The 19,320-nt window shown below is 45.4% G+C and overlaps 1 protein-coding gene across 1 annotated transcript; it reads right to left on the bottom strand.

Annotated features, from left to right (window-relative positions):
* Positions 1–8,648: 8,648 nt before the first annotated feature.
* LOC148805263 (fish-egg lectin-like) lies at positions 8,649–13,218 on the bottom strand. The gene is made up of 6 exons (XM_088909747.1): positions 13,198–13,218; positions 13,064–13,136; positions 9,405–9,650; positions 9,097–9,230; positions 8,913–9,055; positions 8,649–8,712 (listed from the first exon to the last, which is right to left on the bottom strand). The coding sequence occupies exons 1-6, from the start codon at positions 13,216–13,218 to the stop codon at positions 8,649–8,651; spliced, it is 681 nt and encodes a 226-aa protein (XP_088765873.1).
* Positions 13,219–19,320: the final 6,102 nt, after the last annotated feature.

Raw genomic sequence — 19,320 nt, 5'->3', positions numbered from 1 at the left:
CAGTGTACAAAGTTTTGAGAAGGTCAGAGCATGGAGATGAAAAATGTATAGTTGGCCTGTTTAGCAGATTTCTGTGGAATTGCACATCTGTAGTAGCGCTGCTTTATTTTATTCTTTTTAGAGACTTGTTCGGTCTGTGAATTACAGTGTGGCTGTTTCTTCCAGCTTTATACTTTGATATTTTTGACTACTGTTCCTTCTGACAGTGAAGAGAACACAGATGTCACACAGAAAGGATCTCACACTCCTTCTTTAACCCCACTGCATGAGGTCCAGACCTGCTGCTCTGCACAGTGTCTCCTAACTCACACCTGCTGGGCAAGAGCTGGATCAGCACTGCAGCTGTGTGTCAGGAGCTGAGCAGGACTGCAGGACCCCGAGTAACAGCCTCGTCTCTTTCCTTCCGCAGCCCTGAGGATCCTGCTGCAGGACCCAGAGCCGCAGGTGCGGGAGAGGGCTGCTGAAGCCATGGGGCTCTTCACCCGGCCCTGAGCAGCACTCTGGAGTCGGGGCGCCCCTCCCCAGCCACTGCAGAGACACCTGGGCGCTCCAGCTCACTCTGGACTGGACAGCACACCTCTCTCTGTCCTCCACACACACATTTGTGTTTAAATAAATTACACAACGTGTACAGAAGCTGGTTTTCATTCCAGAATGTATGAATGGTGCTGAACCAACACTGAAGTGTATGAAGCGCTTTCCTGTCTTCAGTCTGCAAGTGTTCAGACAGGAGGAGCTGGAAACCAGCTGTTTCACACAGAAGTACAGAATACAGAGCAGTGAAGTGCAGGAGAGAGAATAACACTTGAGAGACAGAGGGGCGCAGGAGAGCTCAGGTGATTCAGCTTCAGCCCAAACCGGCGAGTCTGTCCACCCATCAGTCCGCTGACCTCCTGCGGCACAGCAGCAGGTCTCTGGTTCTCCTGGCCCACAGGGGTTTCTCACACCGCAGCCCTGCTGCAGTGTGCTGGGAGTCGAGCTGCTCTGGGAATCAAGTAGGAACATTATAATGCACAGTATAGCAGACAGATCTGCCTGTTGCAAATCTAGATCATTCTTTCATACAATCGGTGCAGCAAATGAACATGAATTGACTTAGATTGGTTTGGTTGCAGATTTTTATGATCAGGAAAAGCCACAGTTATGGTGTTGTGTGAAAGACAAGGTAGCAGGTCTGTGGAAAGTGGGAGGAAGCCGTAGTCTGAAGTGATCGTGGGGAGACGCATATCTGAGGTCATGTCATACAGAAGAAGCGCTGCTCTGTGTCTTCACACACTTTCCAACTGACACTGGGAATAAGAGAACCATTTGCTTGTGGGGAGAGCAGAAAGAATACAAAGTTGTATAATAACTTTCAATCAATAATATTAATAATTATAATCACTGATTATGCGCATGTGTCACGTAGTGGCAGCAAGTTTGTGACGTAACATTTGGCCTAGTGAGTATCGCTGCTGGCCTGTGAGCAGTACATTGACTTGTCTTGAGTGTGAAGCCATGTCCAGCTCACGTCTTCACTGTGTTGATAATTTTAAATGCCAGAAATGTTTGTTATAGTAGAGTTGGAGGACAGAATTCATGTTTTGGAGGAGCGCATTAGCACACTAGATGTTAACCAGATTGAGGGATGGATAGATTCAGCAACCACACGCGAGCCCTGGGTCGCAGACAGGGGTCTAAGAGCTCAAGGACTAGACCCCCTGCACACCAGTCACCAATCTGACTGAGCAACGGGTTCTCTGCTTTAGGCAGCGCGTCTGTTGATGCAGATAAGGTGCTCATAATTGACGACTCGATAATCAGGAATGTTAGAAATCCTAACCATCACAATGCAGTGGTCTCTGTAAAATGCCTCCCTGGGGCCTGAGTTTCTGACATTGAGGCAAAACTAGACATTTTCCAGAAATTAAGTCTCCACCTTGGTTGTTCACACTGGAACTAATGATATAAAGTACCAACAATCCGAGGGGTATAAGAGCAGCTTCATTTCTATGTGCAAAAGAGCACAAAGAAAAATGTCGGAATTTAATTGTGTCTGGTCCCTTACCAATCCTATACAGAGGGGACGTGCCCTATAGTAGGCTGTACTCCCTAAATCGCTGGATAGAGACTTGGTGTGCATACAATAGAATAACCTTAATTAATAGTTGGGACATTTTTTGGGAATGGCTTTTATAAACGGGATGGTCTCCAGCTTAACCAGAAGGGATCATTAATTCTATCCCAAAATATAGCAGAGAAGCTGCTTACTTGACTACTAAGAGCACCAACCAGGCCTCAGCCATGTGATCTAAAATCGTGTGCTGTCTGTACTCCCAGCTCTAGTTCACCTCCTGTACCGACCCAGGTTCTCTACCACACAGCATCCCATCAATCACATTACTATCCAGAACCAGATAGGAGTGTGAATAGACAGAGTATTGCAACTATCACTAGACCGAGATTAGAATTCAGACGTTCCTTTAGGGGCTCCTGTGTTGACAATTTAATCTCCATTCCACGGGTAAACCTAAATCAGTTAAAACATGAAACTACCATAAAATGCTCCCTGTTAAATGTTCGCTCACTAGGCAACAAATCAGTTCTGGTTAATGATATGGTGCTTGACACCAACTCTGACCTGTGCCTACTAACGGAAACCTGGCTTTGACCCACTGACACTATTCCTGTAGTTGAAGTCTCACCTAATGGCGAAACGTTTTTGTAGAAAGCTTGTTGCTCAGGGCATGGAGGTGGCCTAGCAGTCATCTTCAGTGAGTCTCTAAGAAATGAATTAAAAACTATTTAATGACTTTCACACATTTGAAGCAATGCTCCTTAAAATAGCTCCTGAATCATCTACATACATTCTTTTAGTGTACAGACCCCCCGGTAGATCCCATCCCCACTCAGCTAGTCAAAGATTCCCTCGAAGTACTGGCAGGACCTATAATTAGTATGATGAACATGTCCCTTGCATCAGGCGTTGTACCTGATCAATTTAAGGTAGCGGTTGTTAGACTGCTCCTTAAGAAGCTAAATTTGGACCGATAAGTTCTGAACAACTACAGGCCTGTCTCAAACTTTTGATACACAGGCTTGAGTCTGAGGTTGGCTTATGTGGAAACATCCTTAATTGGTTTACTTCATATTTAACTCGGCGTTTTCACTATGTTCAAATGTCTAATAATTTTACTGCTTCGTCAATGTCACAAGTTCAATTTGGGGTACCACAGAGATCAGTGCTGGGACCAGTATGGTTCTCTCTTTGCATGCTGCCGCTAGGTCGGAAAATACGAAAGCATAATATTAACTTTCATTCATATTCTGGTGACACTCAAATGGCAACTCTTCTATTATCACTTTAGTTAATTGCACTAATGAAATAAAGACTAGGATGTGTGAAAACTTTTTGTTACTCAACTGAGGTTCTATTGTTTGGAGGCAACAATACTGACAGGACTACTATAACTTCAGCACTGAACTCAGAGGATTTAAAAATTTGCCTGAAAGACTCTGCACGTAACCTGGGCATCATAGTAGACACAAGGCTCTCGTTTAACTCTCATGTTAAAACAGTATCTAAAACATGCTTCCTATAGTTAAGAAATATTGCAAAACTAAGGCAGTTTCTCTCCACTCAAGACACAGAGAAATTAATACATGTTCTTGTAACAGCAGGTTAGACTACTGCAATGCCCTACTATCAGGGAGCACCCTCCAATCTTTCAACACCTTACAGCGAATTCAGAATGCAGCAGCTAGAATTGTTACTAGGAGCAGAAAGTACGACTATATAACCCCATACTTAGCTCTCTTCATTGGCTTCCTGTCAGGTACAGGGTGGACTTCAAAATCCTTCTACGTACTTACAAGTCTCTCAGAGGTCAGACACCTGTCTATCTAATGGACTTATTAATGTATACCATCCAAATCGCCTGCTTAGTTCACAGAACGCAGGTCTTCTTCACATATTAATAAAATAACAGTTGGCTGTAAAGACTTTAGTTACAGGGCCCCTAGCTTATGGAACAGTCTCTCACCCCATATGTCAGGATTCATATCCAGACTGAAGACCTACTACTTCAGCCTAGCCTATAATAATAATAATAATAATAATAATAGTAATAATTGCTTACACTTATATATAAATATATATATATATTTCTGGACACTCCACTCAAAGCGCTTTACAGGTAATGGGGATCCCCTCCACCACCACCAGTGTGCAGCCCCACCTGGATGATGCGCCAGTCCTCCCCACACACCAGCTCTCAGTGGGGAGGAGAACAGAGTGATGAAGCCAGTTCAGAGATAGGGATTATTAGGAGCCCATGATGGGTAAAGGCCAGGGGGAAATTTGGCCAGGACACAGGGGTAACACCCCTTCTCTTTTCGAGAAACACCCTGGGATTTTTAATGACCACAGAGAGTCAGGATCTCACTTTTATGTCTCATCCGAAGGACGGCACCTCTGTCACTATTCTGGGGCATTAGGACCCACACAGACCGCAGGGTGAGCGCCCCCTACTGGCCCCACTAACACCTCTTCCAGCAGCAACTATAGTTTTTTTCCCAGGAGTCTCCCATGTGATTGATAATTAATAAAGACTCACCTGAAGAAGGCTCCACGGCCGAAACGTCTCTTTCTTCTTTTTTTCAGCATGGAATAAACCTATTACTTGTTCATTAATAAAGTCACACCCATCTCCCATCCCCCATGTAACTGCAGCCTCATCACCAGTCTCAGTCTGAATTAATTAGGCAGAGGGAGGATGAAGACCATTAAAGAATCCTACTTAACAACAGATGTAATAAAGACTCAGTTCATTCAATTCCAATTCAAAGTAGTGTTACGAGTCCAGCTAATAAAACCGAAACTAAAATATAAACTATAAAATACTAAAATATAAAATATAATATAATATTTTACATTATAAAATATAAATGCGGGAGCTGGAAAATAATCCTGCAACCGATCTTTTCCTCAATTCGAAAAAACTAAATCAGACGGGGAAGCCAGTAATCCTAAATCAAAGCCGGGACCCGAGAGCCGTCGTTCAAAGCAGAAAGCCGGGAGTCCGAAACCGAGGAGTGTACTTTCCGCAATCCAGAAGCCGCAGGTCCAACAGAGACAAGCAGTTCCAAGCCGAAGAGGTGTAAACGAGACGAGCGAAAAGCAATAATAAAGCTCACATGGACACCGAGCGAGGAGGTCAGGGAAGACTGTGCTTCAGTGTATAATGAGATGGTGGTGTGGTGGTGAATTAGTGATCCGGTAGGTTGCCTAATTCAGCGTGGTCTAGGCAACAGGGAAGCGGGGATCATAACAAGTACTGTAGCTAAGGAGCATTTTTTTCAAACATCAGCTGCATAGAGCCCTGTTACTCAGGAGTTAGTAAAGGAGGCTCCCAAGTAGAGCTGGGTGTTGTAACTTGGACATTTCTATCCATCTCCTCCATCTGAGGGTTTATGGCAGAAACTAAACTACACCCGGCCCAATACACAGCTCACCTGTGCTTCAGAATGGAATGTGTTCAACAACTGTACAGAATAGTATGTCTTCCAGGGCGCCTTTTTGTAGAAAGGAAAATAATTCCCTCTTGCAAACAGGTTTCCTTTTCCTACAGGTGTCACTCATCTAACATGCTTTATGCTCACCAGCTGAATGATACACGTCTGCTGTAGTCTTACCTGGCTGCTGCTTGAACACAGTGTCTTACTGATACATACTCCAGAGAGGCTCTTTCCATTCAAACTGATATAACCTCTGACACCACCTTTTGTTTGTGTAACCATGGAGAGTATCAATATCAATTAATTCTTTCGCACAATGTGTTTTACAAGAGTCTTATACATGCACATATACACTGTAGGTCAAGTTATTTTATAGGCTAAAATACCATATAATAATCCCATTTAAAGTATTGCAAAAGAGAAAGTCAACATACACAGGCACTTTCTATACTTTACACATGCAAAAGCTTTTCACATTGCACTCTTTCGGTAAGAGTGTTCGCACAAAGGACACAGAGATTTGCCACAAAGCACCATTGCTGTTCATCATTCTTGAAAAGCTTGAAATTCCCCCTGATCTGCATTTGTTTTCTGCTGCAGTAACATTTTCACATATTGTCTGTTAACATGGAACAAGAAAGCAAAATATTTAATTAAAAAATAAAAATTGTAGTATTATTTACCCAAGATATTTCCTTTTAGTGACTTGGTCAGTGACTTGTACAGCTGTTCAGCTCATTGTAAGCCACCATTAGTTCTATATGCAGTTCAAAGCCACAGTCAATTCTATATTTGTGAGCTTATTTGGGGAGCTGCTGGGATGAGACAAGACCTTTTCTCCTGACATCAGTCCAGTAGAACTGTGGACCAGCTCTCAAATGGGATCAACAGAGACTTCACTAGCTCACTGCTGAGGTTCAGGCAGAATATCCCACAGTGTTGATCTCTCACAAACATGCTTTTTTATTTACAGGTCAGACACGTTGTTAAGCAAGATGTTCTCAATGTGAAAATCGGAGCTGTTCTATGATCAATTTACAAGAGCTGATCTGTTCTACAATCTTGTGCAATGACCTCACATCTCTAGACAACTAATATCACAGTTTGTTTCCTGCTTTTCAAGGCACACAGAGCTGTCTGTTAATCTTCTGAAGGACACCTGATGTCAGGAACTAACGAGGGTTAGAACAATATCCACTGGTGCTCTAATAATGTTAGACACCAGATATTGCAACAGAAGGTCATAGGTCAACTGCATTATTTTAAAACTAATTTGACTAAAATCTCAAATTAAATTGAAGATATATCTGTTTCTCCTTTATGTGACAGGTGCAGATCTTCTGAAGGCTCTGCCCCAAGTTCTATAAACTTTGGGTAGAAATATTTCAGTGGTACTCAAAGGTGTTTGGGAAGAATATACCCCAGACCCTGAATTAGCACTCTCTGGTTGTTCAGAGACAATGTTCACATTAACCATCAGCACTGGCGTTTGGAATAATTGTGGCTGAACAAAATTGCCTCTATAGCACAAGCAATCTGGAGCCATTCCATGAGATCAGGGGCCCTTTTCCTCAATATATTTAAAAACATAGAGCTTTGTTAAATATCCCTGATAGTTTTATACAACCATTAATTGTGTGATTATGGTTGTCACAAATTTTGACTTAACAAGAAAACTGTTAAAAAGGCAGCAGCAAATTTGAGGATTTTTAATCTATTGTCTGTTTTTCATGTTTCTCATTAAAAATATCAAAGCTTTTTTGAAGATCCCTGATGAGTCTATCAAGAGGCCAGTCAGCCAAGCAGCAGTGCCACCTAGTGGTCAGAAAGCTGAGCACAGACGGGTAGGACTAGAACGAGATAAGATAATGTGGGAAAAATTATAAAGCAAATGTTAGGATATATAGTTAAGTGTAACATTTAAATCAGGAGATGCTATATAAAGACTGTACCACTAGTAATGCTTCATTTCAAATGTGCTGTCTGTTACAACAAAGATTTTGCTCTGGAATCAGCCCAAACCGTATAGAGTGACCAGATACATTCTCAGGTTCAAGTGATTGTCCTGCACTGTTCAGGGGCCCAATTTAAGTATTGAAAATCCTAAAGGGCAACAACAAACCTACTGTATGACCTTCACCTTCATGTATGGAAACAGGAGTCACTTCTGTGCACAACGTGTGGTCAAAAGTACTGTATGTAACCATATTGTTGCAGTTGGTAATGATTTTTTGCAAAAACAAATGTCTCAATGACATTGTATCAGCAATTGTTACATACTCAGCCTACTTTAAAAGTTTAAATTTACATTAGGAAAGATAAATGGAAAAACTGATTACAAGTACAGAAATAAAAATATAATCAGCTGAAAAAAATCACAGTTGAGTGGATTGTATGCAAAACTGGTTCAGATATTACAAATACACACACAACTCAGTAAAGTACTAATAGGTGTTATTTTTGTGGCATGTGTTGCAGGTATTCAGATGGCAACTGCATTTTAAATTGTACAAGTTCACCAAACCACATCCCACTCAACTAGTTACAGCAATGAACTATTACACCTGAACTTGCGCTAAACCGCAGGTGAGGATTCAACCATGAAGATGAACTCAGTTGTAAAAAACTGAAAGCACCCAGTCAACATGGTTAGGGATGTAATAGAAAGTTAAGACCAAGTGCTTTGCACCAACACATTATAGAAACAAACATTACACTGGAGTGGTTTAGGGTTAAGAGAGTGAAAGGCCTTGAAGACTCCAGTCACAGCCTCAACTTACATCCCTGTTTAGGGCCACTGGAAAAGACCAATCAGTGATGCTCCCCAAGAAACATAGTAGCATTTTAGCTAATCCATTCATGCACAAAAGCGGGACTAAGCTACTGTGGAAAGAGACTAGATATGTTTCATTATTAGCTTATTACAGGCAAAAGGCCATGTGGGATAAGAATGCTTAATGTGACATCCCAGGTAGTCCTCCTCATTAAATCAGGAGGACTGGTTTTAAGTTCATTAACCAATTTGAAGTTAATGAATTAGACACCACAGAAGAACAGGGTTTTCCAGGCATTTTTATTGCAGCACAGAAAAACAAGACGGGCATTAATGCCTCATTCCACTCGGAATCCTTCATGCAGCCTAGTCATGTCTGTCACTTCCCACTCAGGGCCAGACCACCCAGGCTGCTCAGACCTGGCACCTCTGGACTCGGCCATCTTTGCACACAACCCAGAGGATTCCTCGGTCATAGGACACATGCCTGGCCACACCAGCTGCCCTTAGAGCCCACCACCTCCTGCCAAAGGGGTTACAGGCATCAATACCAACCCTGCAGGAAAAGGAACAGGGTTAGAGCAGCCTAGAATTAGGACAGTCATTCATGCAACCATGTGCATTAACCCCTCCCCCAGCTCACCTCTTGAAGACCACTCCATTCCTGTTCACCCCATACACACTGCCATCTGAGCCCACCTCCACCAGGGACAGGGAGCCCTGGATGGGGTACCACCTGTCGGAGCCTTTGCAGGAATCCCCACTCACATCCAGCTTGACAAAGATCTGGTCCAACCTGTTCACTCCCCAGCAGCCAAAAGGCCCACGACAGGAATCCAGGGGATGTTGCCCTGGCCAGCATACTGCAGCACAGGCCCGCTGTTCAGGCAGAAGATGGAATTGGCAGCATTGACACCAACCACAAACTTGTCTCCACCAGCATCAATCTGGATGAGGGAGCCTGCAGAGGAGAGCAAAAAACAGCTGTTCTCAGCAGGGGGTAGTGCAGTGCTCATTCCTCAGTATGAGGTCATGAACATTTGAGTGAAAGATGTTCTGGCTGAAAGCAGCCACTATCCATGGATAAACATGAAAGCTATCATTTCTAACCTATATAGATCAGCTGCAGCCTCACCTGGTTGCACTTGGATCCACCTTCCCCGAAGCCACTTGAACACAAGGCTTGAGAGACTCACACTCCAGAGTCCTGCTGGCCCCACACTCACATGTTTCCCCTTCATGGCCAGAGAGACCCAGCTGTTGCCCTCATGGCTGGCCAGGTTGTCTGCATTGTCAACTCCACACACTCTTCCAGCACCAGCATCTATCTGCTTCAGACTGCCAGGCACAGCCCGACACTGCAGGGCTTCAGCTACAGACACTGGGGAGGAGAGGACACCACTGGGTCAATGATCATGTGATACTAGTACTAATGCTGCTAACCTCTTCCTCTGCACTCTTCCTCCTGCCCACTCTTGATACATCCCACTGTAGCGGCAAGGCTTATTAAAATACAGGAATTAAGTTTGCTGCTCCCTTGCCAGTCCCTCTCTCCTTCATCTCAGTGGTGCTGGATACAGAGAGGCCATTCCAGCTGGTTCACATTTAAGGTGTTTTTCTAGCCGATAGAGTGTCCTGATAAGGAACAACTCCCAAAGCTGAGATTCTCCAGCAACCCTAATAAATGGTCATCTCTTGCGCCTTACTGTCTGGGACAGTCTTATTCAAAGTTGTTTACAACCCTAAGGTCAGAGTGCATTGTTACCCATCCTCAGCCAATCAGGAACTGGTAGGGCAGGTTAACCCCACGTGGGTCTCGAATGCCCACAGAACTTTCGACCAATGAACGACCGTAGTTCCTCCAGGTAAAACAGGCAGCACAGGGCTTCCTCGGGGCACCTCCTGGACATCCTCAGACTCAGCTCGGACCACCATGTAACGGCCAGTGTGTCCGAGAGTCAGAACTTCACTGTGTTCTAAGAGTCGAGAACGGAGGTTGCCAGCGCGTAACCAAAGGATCCACCCGAGGTTAGCCCAGCAGCAAGCCTCGTGAACCCACCGTGAAAGCTCACCTGATCAACAAGTGAACTACAGTCGGAACTGTGGACAGTTGAATCTGTGGATTCAGGACTTGCGCTACATCAGGAACGAACTGGTCTTCTTCCTGTCTAAAGAGTGTGACCTGCTTGGACCCACAGTCACTTTTCTCCTGTGCACAAACTCTGCTAGTTTCAGCCAACACTAACTAGAAAGCATCAGCAGTGCACCGCAGCAGAAATCTCTCCCACTTCTCTCTCGCTGAAACAGCACTGCCTGGCACCGGGCCAGAGAACGCTGATCGGACACAGCAACAAGCCTGCTGCTGTTTGTGTCCGCGGGAGATCTGAATCCACACAAATTGGATGAGTATTCAACATTCTGCATTACAGCTCGAGAATTCAATTGTTACCTCAACCTGAGATTATATCAATTTAATTCCTATGAGGATGTACTTGCTTTTGAGTATCTAGTGTAGAGGTTGTAATCCAAGTTCATTTACGAAACGGTCTAAATGAATGATATACTGAACGTATGTCCCTCTTGGTTTGTAACTCTTCATATATATACAGTATGAAGGAATATATACCTTTTGTATTCTGCTAACCCTCATGATAAGATCTGTTATGTATATATGCACATTTTATGTATTATTGAATGTATTGTTGTGTATTAGTATCCGTGTGTGCGTTGCTGAGTATCCCTCTGGGTCGGTCTTCTAATAGCCATCAAAGAATCATTTTGTGACTTAATGCTACAATTAATAATTGTCCCAGTAAATGCACAAAACCCCTACATTTATTGGTGCCTCATGAGAGGATGCCTACACCACAATTGCACAATTGCAGCACATCTGAGAACTTCTGCAGGTGGCATGACTCTGAGTTGTATTTAAAGTCCGAAGTATAGAGGGTGAAGAGGAACGGAGAAAGAACTGTCCCCCGAGGAGCCCCTGTGTTACTTACTACCTGTTCAGACACACAGTTCTGAAGTCTCACCGACTGTGGTCTGCCTGTCAGATAGTCAGTGATCCACAAGATCATGGAGGCACCGACTTGTATCTCCTCCAGCTTCCTCCTTAGAAGTAAGGGCTGGATAGTATTGAAGGCACTGGAGAAGTCAAAAAACATAATCCTTACAGTGCTGCCAGCCTTGTCCAGGTGTGAGTAGGCCCTTAGCAGCATGTAGATGATTACATCCTCCACACCAAAACTGGGCTGGTAGGCGAACTGTAGGGTGTCCAGTGATAAACTAACTAGAGATCTCAGGTGGGATAAGACCAGCCTCTCCAGTGCCTTCATGACGTGAGAAGTCAGCTCTACTGGTCTGTAGTCATTGAGGACAGAGGGGCACCCTTTCTTTGGTACCGGGACCAGGCATGATGTCTTCCAGAGCACAGGGACTCTCTCCAAGCGCAGTCTCAGGTTGAACAGTCACTGGAGCACTCCGCTCAGCTGATCAGCACAGGCCCTCAGAACTCTGGGACAGACGTCATCTGGTCCTGTAGCCTTACCCTGGTGCAACCTCTACAGCTCCCTCTTCACCTGGTCAGCCTTGCCTGGGGGATGGTGCTCATAGCGCTGTAGGTGCTGCAGGTGTTAATGGCGGAGGTGTTGGAGAGTGGCAGCTGTGGGGGATGGGGGGGTGAGCAGCTGTTGGCGGTTGTAGCTGTAGGCGGCCATGATTGTGGGGGGATGGAGAAGGTGTTGGGCAGTCGCAGCTGTGAAGGCTTAGGGAGCGCGTGGCTGTGAGGGGATGGGTGTTGAGCCACAGAGGGCCCTGAATCAAACCTGTTAAAAACTGGTTCAACTCGTTGGGCATCTCCAGGTTCCCTTCCGTTGCACCCCCAGCCTGTTTGAAGCCAGTGATCTCTCTCATGCAGCTCCATACATCCCTCACCCTATTCCTTAGCACCTTGTCCTCTACCTTCCTCCTGTAGGCGTCCTTGTTCTCTCTAAACTTCTGCTTTAGTTCCCTCTGTACACGCTTGACCTCTTCCTTATCCCCCCTCCTAAAGGCTCTCTTCTTGTCATTCAGAAGAGCCTTCAAGTCGCTGGTGATCCAGTGTTTGTTATTGGAAAAGTAGTGTACGTCTTTGGTGGGGATGGTGTTGTGTACGCAGAAGTTAATGTAGTCAGTGACACAGTCCACCATGTTGTCTATGTCGTCCCCATGTGGTTTGCACAGCACATCCCAGTTGGTAGCCTCCAGACCACCACGTAGATCCTCCATAGCCTCCTAAGACCATCTCCTCACAGTCCTAATGCCTGCAGGTTGGCGCTGGACAATAGGCGTGTATAGTGGTGTAAGCAAGTTAAGGTTGTGATCTGATCTGCCAAGGGGGGGAAGGGCTGTGGAACTATATGCATCCTTAGCATTGGCATATAATAAGTCCAGTGTTTTGTTTTCTCTGGTCGGGCACTTAACAAACTGGTGGAAAGTAGGCAAAATGATGGAAATAGAGACGTGGTTTAAGTCCCCTGAAATAGCTATAAAAGCACTAGGGTGCTTTGTTTGTAGCCTGGCTGTGACTGTGTGTATGACGTCACACGCTGCCTCTGCGTTCGCCGTGGGTGGAATGTAAACAACAACAAAGATGGCGCATGTAAACTTCCGCGGCAGATAGTATGGACGCAGTCCTATGGCAACCAGTTCAATGTCCGGGTTATACAGTAGACGCGCTCCTTAACATGAATATGCCCAGGATTACACCATCTGTTGTTGACAAGCAGAGCGAGCCCCCTCCTTTCCTCTTACCGCTCTCGGTGTTTCTGTCCGCCCGCACCGGCTGAAAGCCGCCGATGGCAAAATTCGAGACCGGAATAAGTTCCTGCAGCCACGTCTCGGTGAAACACATGATACTGCATTCTCTATACTCCCTCGCTCCTCACCAATGCTCCCAGTTCGTCCATCTTGTTCACTAAGGACCTCACATTTCCCATAATGATCGAAGGAAGATAGGGTTTAAATCTCCTTCTCTTTGCCTTTTGCGTCGCACCAGCCCTACAGCCTCGGCTTCTCCTACTCAGCTACTCTGGAACTGATGGCTTCTCTCCAGTGAGTAGAGCCGGACGCATTAGTGCGATCAGCTGGTCCCGCGTGTAGACAACGCCTCTGTAGCTATCGGCATTGCAACCCGATAGAAACAGAGGTCCGAGTATCAGAAAAAACAAGAAAAAGTATCTCAACTTTCCTAGCATCCATCATGTTGTGATCGCAAATCTAGTTGCCGGCAAGGGTATGAATAAAAAACACTAACACACTAGCACTAACTAACTGAAAGAAACAAAACAAAAACACTAACACACTAGCACTAACTAACTGACACAAACAAAAAGACAACAAAAAGACAACAAAGAGACAACAAAGAGCAGGCTGCCACTAACACGGCGCCATCTTCTTAGATGCGTTGTTGTAGCTGCTTGTTGCCCTGTTTAAGGTAGAAGGTCACCCGTCTTAAGCAAGACATCCCACTGATTCTCTCAACGTTGATCTGCCAGTCCAGATTGAAAAGAGACGAGCGCGTGAGGTTTAATCTGGAGCTCATACAGGACTGTGCCACAGTCATGGGATTCACAGTCTGTCTTGGATCTCCATTTACTCCGTTCGGTTCAGTTTCGGTTCAGTGCTGCAGGTGTTCAGGCGAAGACCTTCAACCTTGTGGTGGTGGAACATCTGTTCCAGTGTGGGCTGACCATGAAAGACCTGCTTTGATATGATTGGAGACATAAGACTTCAAATCAGCTTTCTAAATGAAGTGAAAAACAACTGAGCCGCCCTGCCGTGAATGGAACCTATCTGAGCTGCTGTACATACAGTATTAGAAGGCACTCTGGATTCTTCTGGATTCTCTCGGAGGTTGACAGCTCAGTGGATTCATTTTGTGTTGAATGTGGAGTTATTCTTCTCCAGAGCCTTCTCATAATGACTTGATTCTATACCTGATTTCAAATCACAGCTATTGATTTCACACGGGGTCATAAACTGCCTACCATTTATTTTAATGATGGTGCTTGTTCTACAATAAAACTGAAAAAAAAACAATTAACAAAACATCTGATTCAGCATAATCATGTCCAATATAATAAAGTTTATAAAGTGTCAACATCATTAGAGATGAGGCAAGAAGATTTCAAATAGGATCCTGAACAGTGCTCCCAGGAGAAACAAATACAACTCAAATTGAACTTGAACTTTATTGCCATATGTAACTTATACTAATTTTTCTAAAACTAATATATTGGCAGGATGTAACCCTGAGTTTTTGTCAGAGTTCCATCTCTGTTTACATCATGCTGGGTCTTGAGGAAGAGCTGCTAACAGTGTCCTGTTGCTCCTTGTCCCACTGTAGCTGGAGCCCAGAGCTCCCTGCAGTGCAGAGCACCTGACTCGTGTGCTTGTGGAGGATGTGCTGCTACTGCCTCTGCAGGATCCCAGGGACCCTGAGCTCCAGGTAGGACTGCTAGACTCAGCCACTGGTGTTGGGTACAGGTGGCAGACGGTGTCTTAAGAATACCTGCTCCTGCATTGTGGAACCTGTGAAAATTCACAATGGCTGTACATTCTTTTGCAGAGCACAATCCCTGACACATGTGCTGTATGCTTTTCTTAAAAATGACTGATTTCCAAGGTTTGGAAAAGGAGACATTAATTTGGAAAACATATGGAAATCTTAGTATCAAAATAACGCTGACCCAGTGAAGTTCACTACACACAAATATATTGGTTTTAAACAAACATACACTCGAGCGGATCTCCTCCGTGTTTCCGAAATCATCCTCCCGAAAAACGCCGGGTTGTTAATCATGTGCGTGAGCGAGCGGAGTGAACATGAGGAGGAGCCGGAGAGCAGATCTGCAGGGCGAGTCCAGATCACAGGAGGACTAATGAGCAGGCTGTGTCTGGGAGAGGTCTGGCAGGAGACTGGAGTGACAGTAAAAGCCCTGATGAGCGAGTTGTGTGAGAGAGGAGGGAGAGGCGAGTCTGGATGGAGGGAGGAAGTGGTGTCTGACATCATAACGTGAGCAAGACGCTCCGCTCCGTGTTTTCTGAAACTTTCCGGCTGACAGACACTTTGGAAATCAGACAATCAGTGCTTCTGTTGGTAGAGTAGGGAAAAATCAGAAAGCATATAAAAGAAATTTAATTTTATAATTAAATATAGTAATTATAATGACTTATTAAACGTGAGCGTGACGTCGACACATCGGGATTGTGACGCAACAATTCCGGTCCGGGAAAGCGCTCCGATGCTGCCGAGTCGCTCAGCGCTGGTGCTCGTAGCGAAGAAAACACTTGAGCTCGACACGGCTTTGTCAATATTCTGTATTTTAACTGAAGACACTGGTGGTTTACGGACTAGGTAGGGACCTGCCGAGGCTCAGTATCGCGGACCCGATTGTTCTTGATCTGTTTCTCCTGGGCAGATCGAGCTGTTATTGTGTTAACACGGTGTTCAGTGAGAGGGGGTTAAAAGCTCTTAACCTGCTGGAGTTTTATTAAAGCCCAGAGTGCAGATCTGAACAGGAATTCATTGCTGCTTCTGTTCCTGTCTCTGCTTTCACTGATGTGAAGAATTTGCTTGTGTTCTCAATATCCCGTGTCTGCCCTTCAGCCTGTTGGGTTGTATTCCAGTAGGACCAGCTGGTTAGAGAGAGTTCTGTGGTGTCTAGTGGGTCTGCTGCTGGCCTGTCAGCAGTACATTGACTCCCAGTGTGTGAGAAGCGCCGCCCAGCTCCCTGCTTCACTGTGCTGTTCTACTGGCTGACTGACAGGTCCAAGATGAGCCTGAAGGAGTGCAGCTGTGAGCCCAGCAGGGTGAAGTGGTTCTCCTCCTGTGTGCAGCGCACAGGCTGCCAGTGCCCCGGGCCAGGTATGACGCAGCTGGATCTAGACCAGTGCCCCCTGAAGCCAGTCCCCCCACACACTGACTCCTGGCTTCCCTTTCCACTGGGACCCCATCCCTGGGCTCAGCTCTGACTGACCCGAGGGGCTCCTCACTGTCACCCTGCAGGTCTCCTCAGCTCGAGGCAGGGAAAGCAACAGCAGTCTCTTCATCTTTTCAACTAAATGATGATTTGAGCAAAAATAAATAAAAGATATAAGCTAAAATAATAAGATTTAAATAAAATAATTTAGTATAAGAGTATTTGTAAGAAGACTAACATCCATGTGAGGTATGAAACTATTGAAAGTGTTCAAAATGAGTAACTCACATGAAATGAGCTGTGTCTGAGTGATGTACTGCAATTATTCTTTCATTTACATTTAAGTGTAAATTTGGGAAAAGCAAATGTATATTTATGAAGATCTGTCCAAGTCGTTTTGACTGGGTGTGAGAGAAGCTGAATTAGAGGCTCTAATCCCCTTAGAGCAGCAGAAGGAGGTTCTCCACCTGGGAGCAGAGCTGCTGCCCTGATTCTTCTTCAACACTGAGATCCTCTGTTTGCTGAGGAGCAGCTGCTAACAGGACTGATGTGACCCAGAGAGCAGCTCTCTTTGTGGGTTCTTCAGGGTTTAGAAGTCCCAGTGGCTGCAGCTGTTATTCAGGACCACTGATCTGAAAATGAGACGAAAACAAAACCCTGCACTCTGAAGCCTCCTGCCCTTAGAGCAGATCTGTATTCCTCTCTACTGGAAAATTGTCCGGGGTGAAAGAGTCCCAGCTTTTACAGGCTGTGCATCAAGAATCATTTTAATCTCTCTATTTCTCAGAGATGTGTCAGTAGGGTTTTAGGTCCCTCAGAGAACAGGTGAGATTTAGAGATTTCTCCCTAGAAGTCTGTGCTGCGGCGACACCAGTGTTTCCCCTGTCTGTGTGTCTGCTGTAGATGACGTCCTGGCTGTTCTGGAGGGAATGAGCAGCGCTGATGAGGAATCTGGGAAGCACCTGGTAGAAGAGCTGCTCTCCCTCCTGCAGAGGAACACCAAGGGGACACTGCCAGTCATCCTGGGATTCCTCGAGAGCCCCCAGGTAACATGAAGGAGCTCCCTACACACCTCCTGACATACTCGTTGCAAACGCACTCTAATCAGGAGCCCAGTGTGCTCCAAGATACTGTCTGTGCTGTTTCTTACAACTAGAGGTCAGAAGATAAGCCCTAACGTGTTGCCATCTTGACAGATGTGCTTAAGTGGAAGCCTGGGGTTTCTCTGTATGCTTTTCCACTCCCTCTTGTGGTGAGCTGGGGTGGTTCTGCTGTTTCACACTCAGTGCCCGTTGGCCAGGCTGACTGGCCCTGAAGGAGAAGCCTTTGAACAGACACTCTTGGTGCTGTGATGAGAGCAGCAGTCTCACCCCTGGCTTTGGTTCTTCCCTGCTCTAGGTGACAACTGCCCATCGATCTGCTGTCCTCCAGGCAGTGGAGAAGCTGCTGTGCAAAACATCTGCGCAGCATCTGGATGAGTCCTTGGCCAAGAGCACCGTCTAGATGGCCTTGAATGAAATGACTATGTCACCAGTATGTAAACCCCTTTAATTCCTGCCTATTGAGCTGATGTCTTGCTGCAGTGCTGTGGTCTGTTTCCTTGCCTGTAGCACACATTGTTGCATCTAATGGAAGCAAATCGTTGTGTGTTAACTTGTGTGTTCATTGGCTTGATCCAAGCTGTTGCTTCAACTCCAATACCATCGACTCCCAAGATGCTCTGATCTCTTTTTACTGTTGTTTCAGAAATGGCTGCCTGACTGGCAACAGCCAGCCAACAACATTGTCGTTTGTGTGGTGAGAGACCACTACAACAGTACCATGGATATGGTGCTGTCCTTTTTCCAGCCCGGAGTGCTCCCTCACCACACGCTGCTGAATACTGTAGGAGATATCTCCCGCAACTGCAGTAAGTTCTGTGCTGCTAATGGGGTGTGATCTGCGCAGATATATTCCGGATGTTTTACTGTGCTGTGTTTCAAATTTCATAATGCTGCTCGTATCTGTCCATTCAAGCCTTGATACATGAGCTTATTATGAAGGCTCAGTGTTTGTTACTCATCCCGCTGCTGAGTCTCCAGTGTAATCATGAGCCTTGGTCCCTACCCAGTGTGAAATGTGTTTTCTTTGAAGGTCATGACATTGCAAGGGATATTGTGAGACTGCTGGACCTGCTGGTGCCTGTTCTCTCCCTTGCTGAGACAAAGAAAATGAAGGCAATGATGTCTTTTGGTAAGTGTGCAAGCTGTCTCATTTAGGGGGACAGCTGTTATCAATGCTTGGTTCCACTGGTAATCCATTGACAAGGCCTGTTCAAACCGCTTCCCACTGAGCTACAGGACTGCTTTGATGTAGCTGAGTAGTGTAGCAGGCTGTTCCTCTCTTGTGTTGTCAGCATTAGAAGGCCTGTACGAGAGCTGGGTGAAATTCCAGGGTCCCGGGCAGTGTGTTCAAGACTGTTCAAGCCAGGTCATCATTAGTTTTGATAAAGTGCACAGATGGCTGCCGTCTTCTGAGCCAAAGGTATGGGATCTTTAATCCAGTGTAGGTTATTTGACATCTTATTAATCATCTTGAATTCTCAGATGTTCTGGAGGAAAGAATGGACTTGAATGCAAAGAAAAGATGTGTCCATGCAGGTATTAGGGAAGGGTATCAGGGTCCAGGGTTCAGATCACAGTAAACAAAGTTGAATAGGGTGCACTTATGAAGCAGGTTTTATTCATTGCTCAAAGTTGTTTTAACTGTCTGTGGGTTTAGACAAGTTTGCTTTACTGTGACCAAATCCTTTCCTTGAGGATGATGGTGTTTGTGTTTTGCTCTGTCTGAAGGTGATGGAGGCCATTGTCTTGGCCCTGGCAGCTATGTGCTGCCTGCTCCCTGAGGAGAAGTTTCAGAGTGAGCTGCCAGAAGTTTTACAGGCCTTCCAGCCACTGTATGCAGCTGAGCTTGACATCAGCTACTCCAGAATCAACAAGGTAGGCCTGTGACCGACGATGGGCCTTTAGGTGTACAGGTTGTGGATTGCGAGGGCCGTTTCTTTTAGAAAATGGATTTTGATTCCTTAAATTGTTGATCCAAACAATC

The sequence above is a fragment of the Atractosteus spatula genome, unplaced genomic scaffold (genome assembly GCF_055471065.1).
Source record: "Atractosteus spatula isolate fAtrSpa1 unplaced genomic scaffold, fAtrSpa1.hap1 Scaffold_76, whole genome shotgun sequence".
NCBI classification, from domain to species: Eukaryota; Metazoa; Chordata; class Actinopteri; order Semionotiformes; family Lepisosteidae; genus Atractosteus; species Atractosteus spatula.
This window is presented reverse-complemented; position numbering and strand designations above follow the sequence as displayed.

Coding starts and splice junctions, on each gene's coding strand:
- LOC148805263 (XM_088909747.1), bottom strand. CDS start 13,218: ATGGACGAACTGGGAGCATTG. Junction 13,137..13,197: donor TGGACGAACTGGGAGCATTG/GTGAGGAGCGAG, acceptor ACGTGGCTGCAG/GAACTTATTCCGGTCTCGAA. Junction 9,651..13,063: donor GGACAGAAACACCGAGAGCG/GTAAGAGGAAAG, acceptor TCTCCTCCCCAG/TGTCTGTAGCTGAAGCCCTG.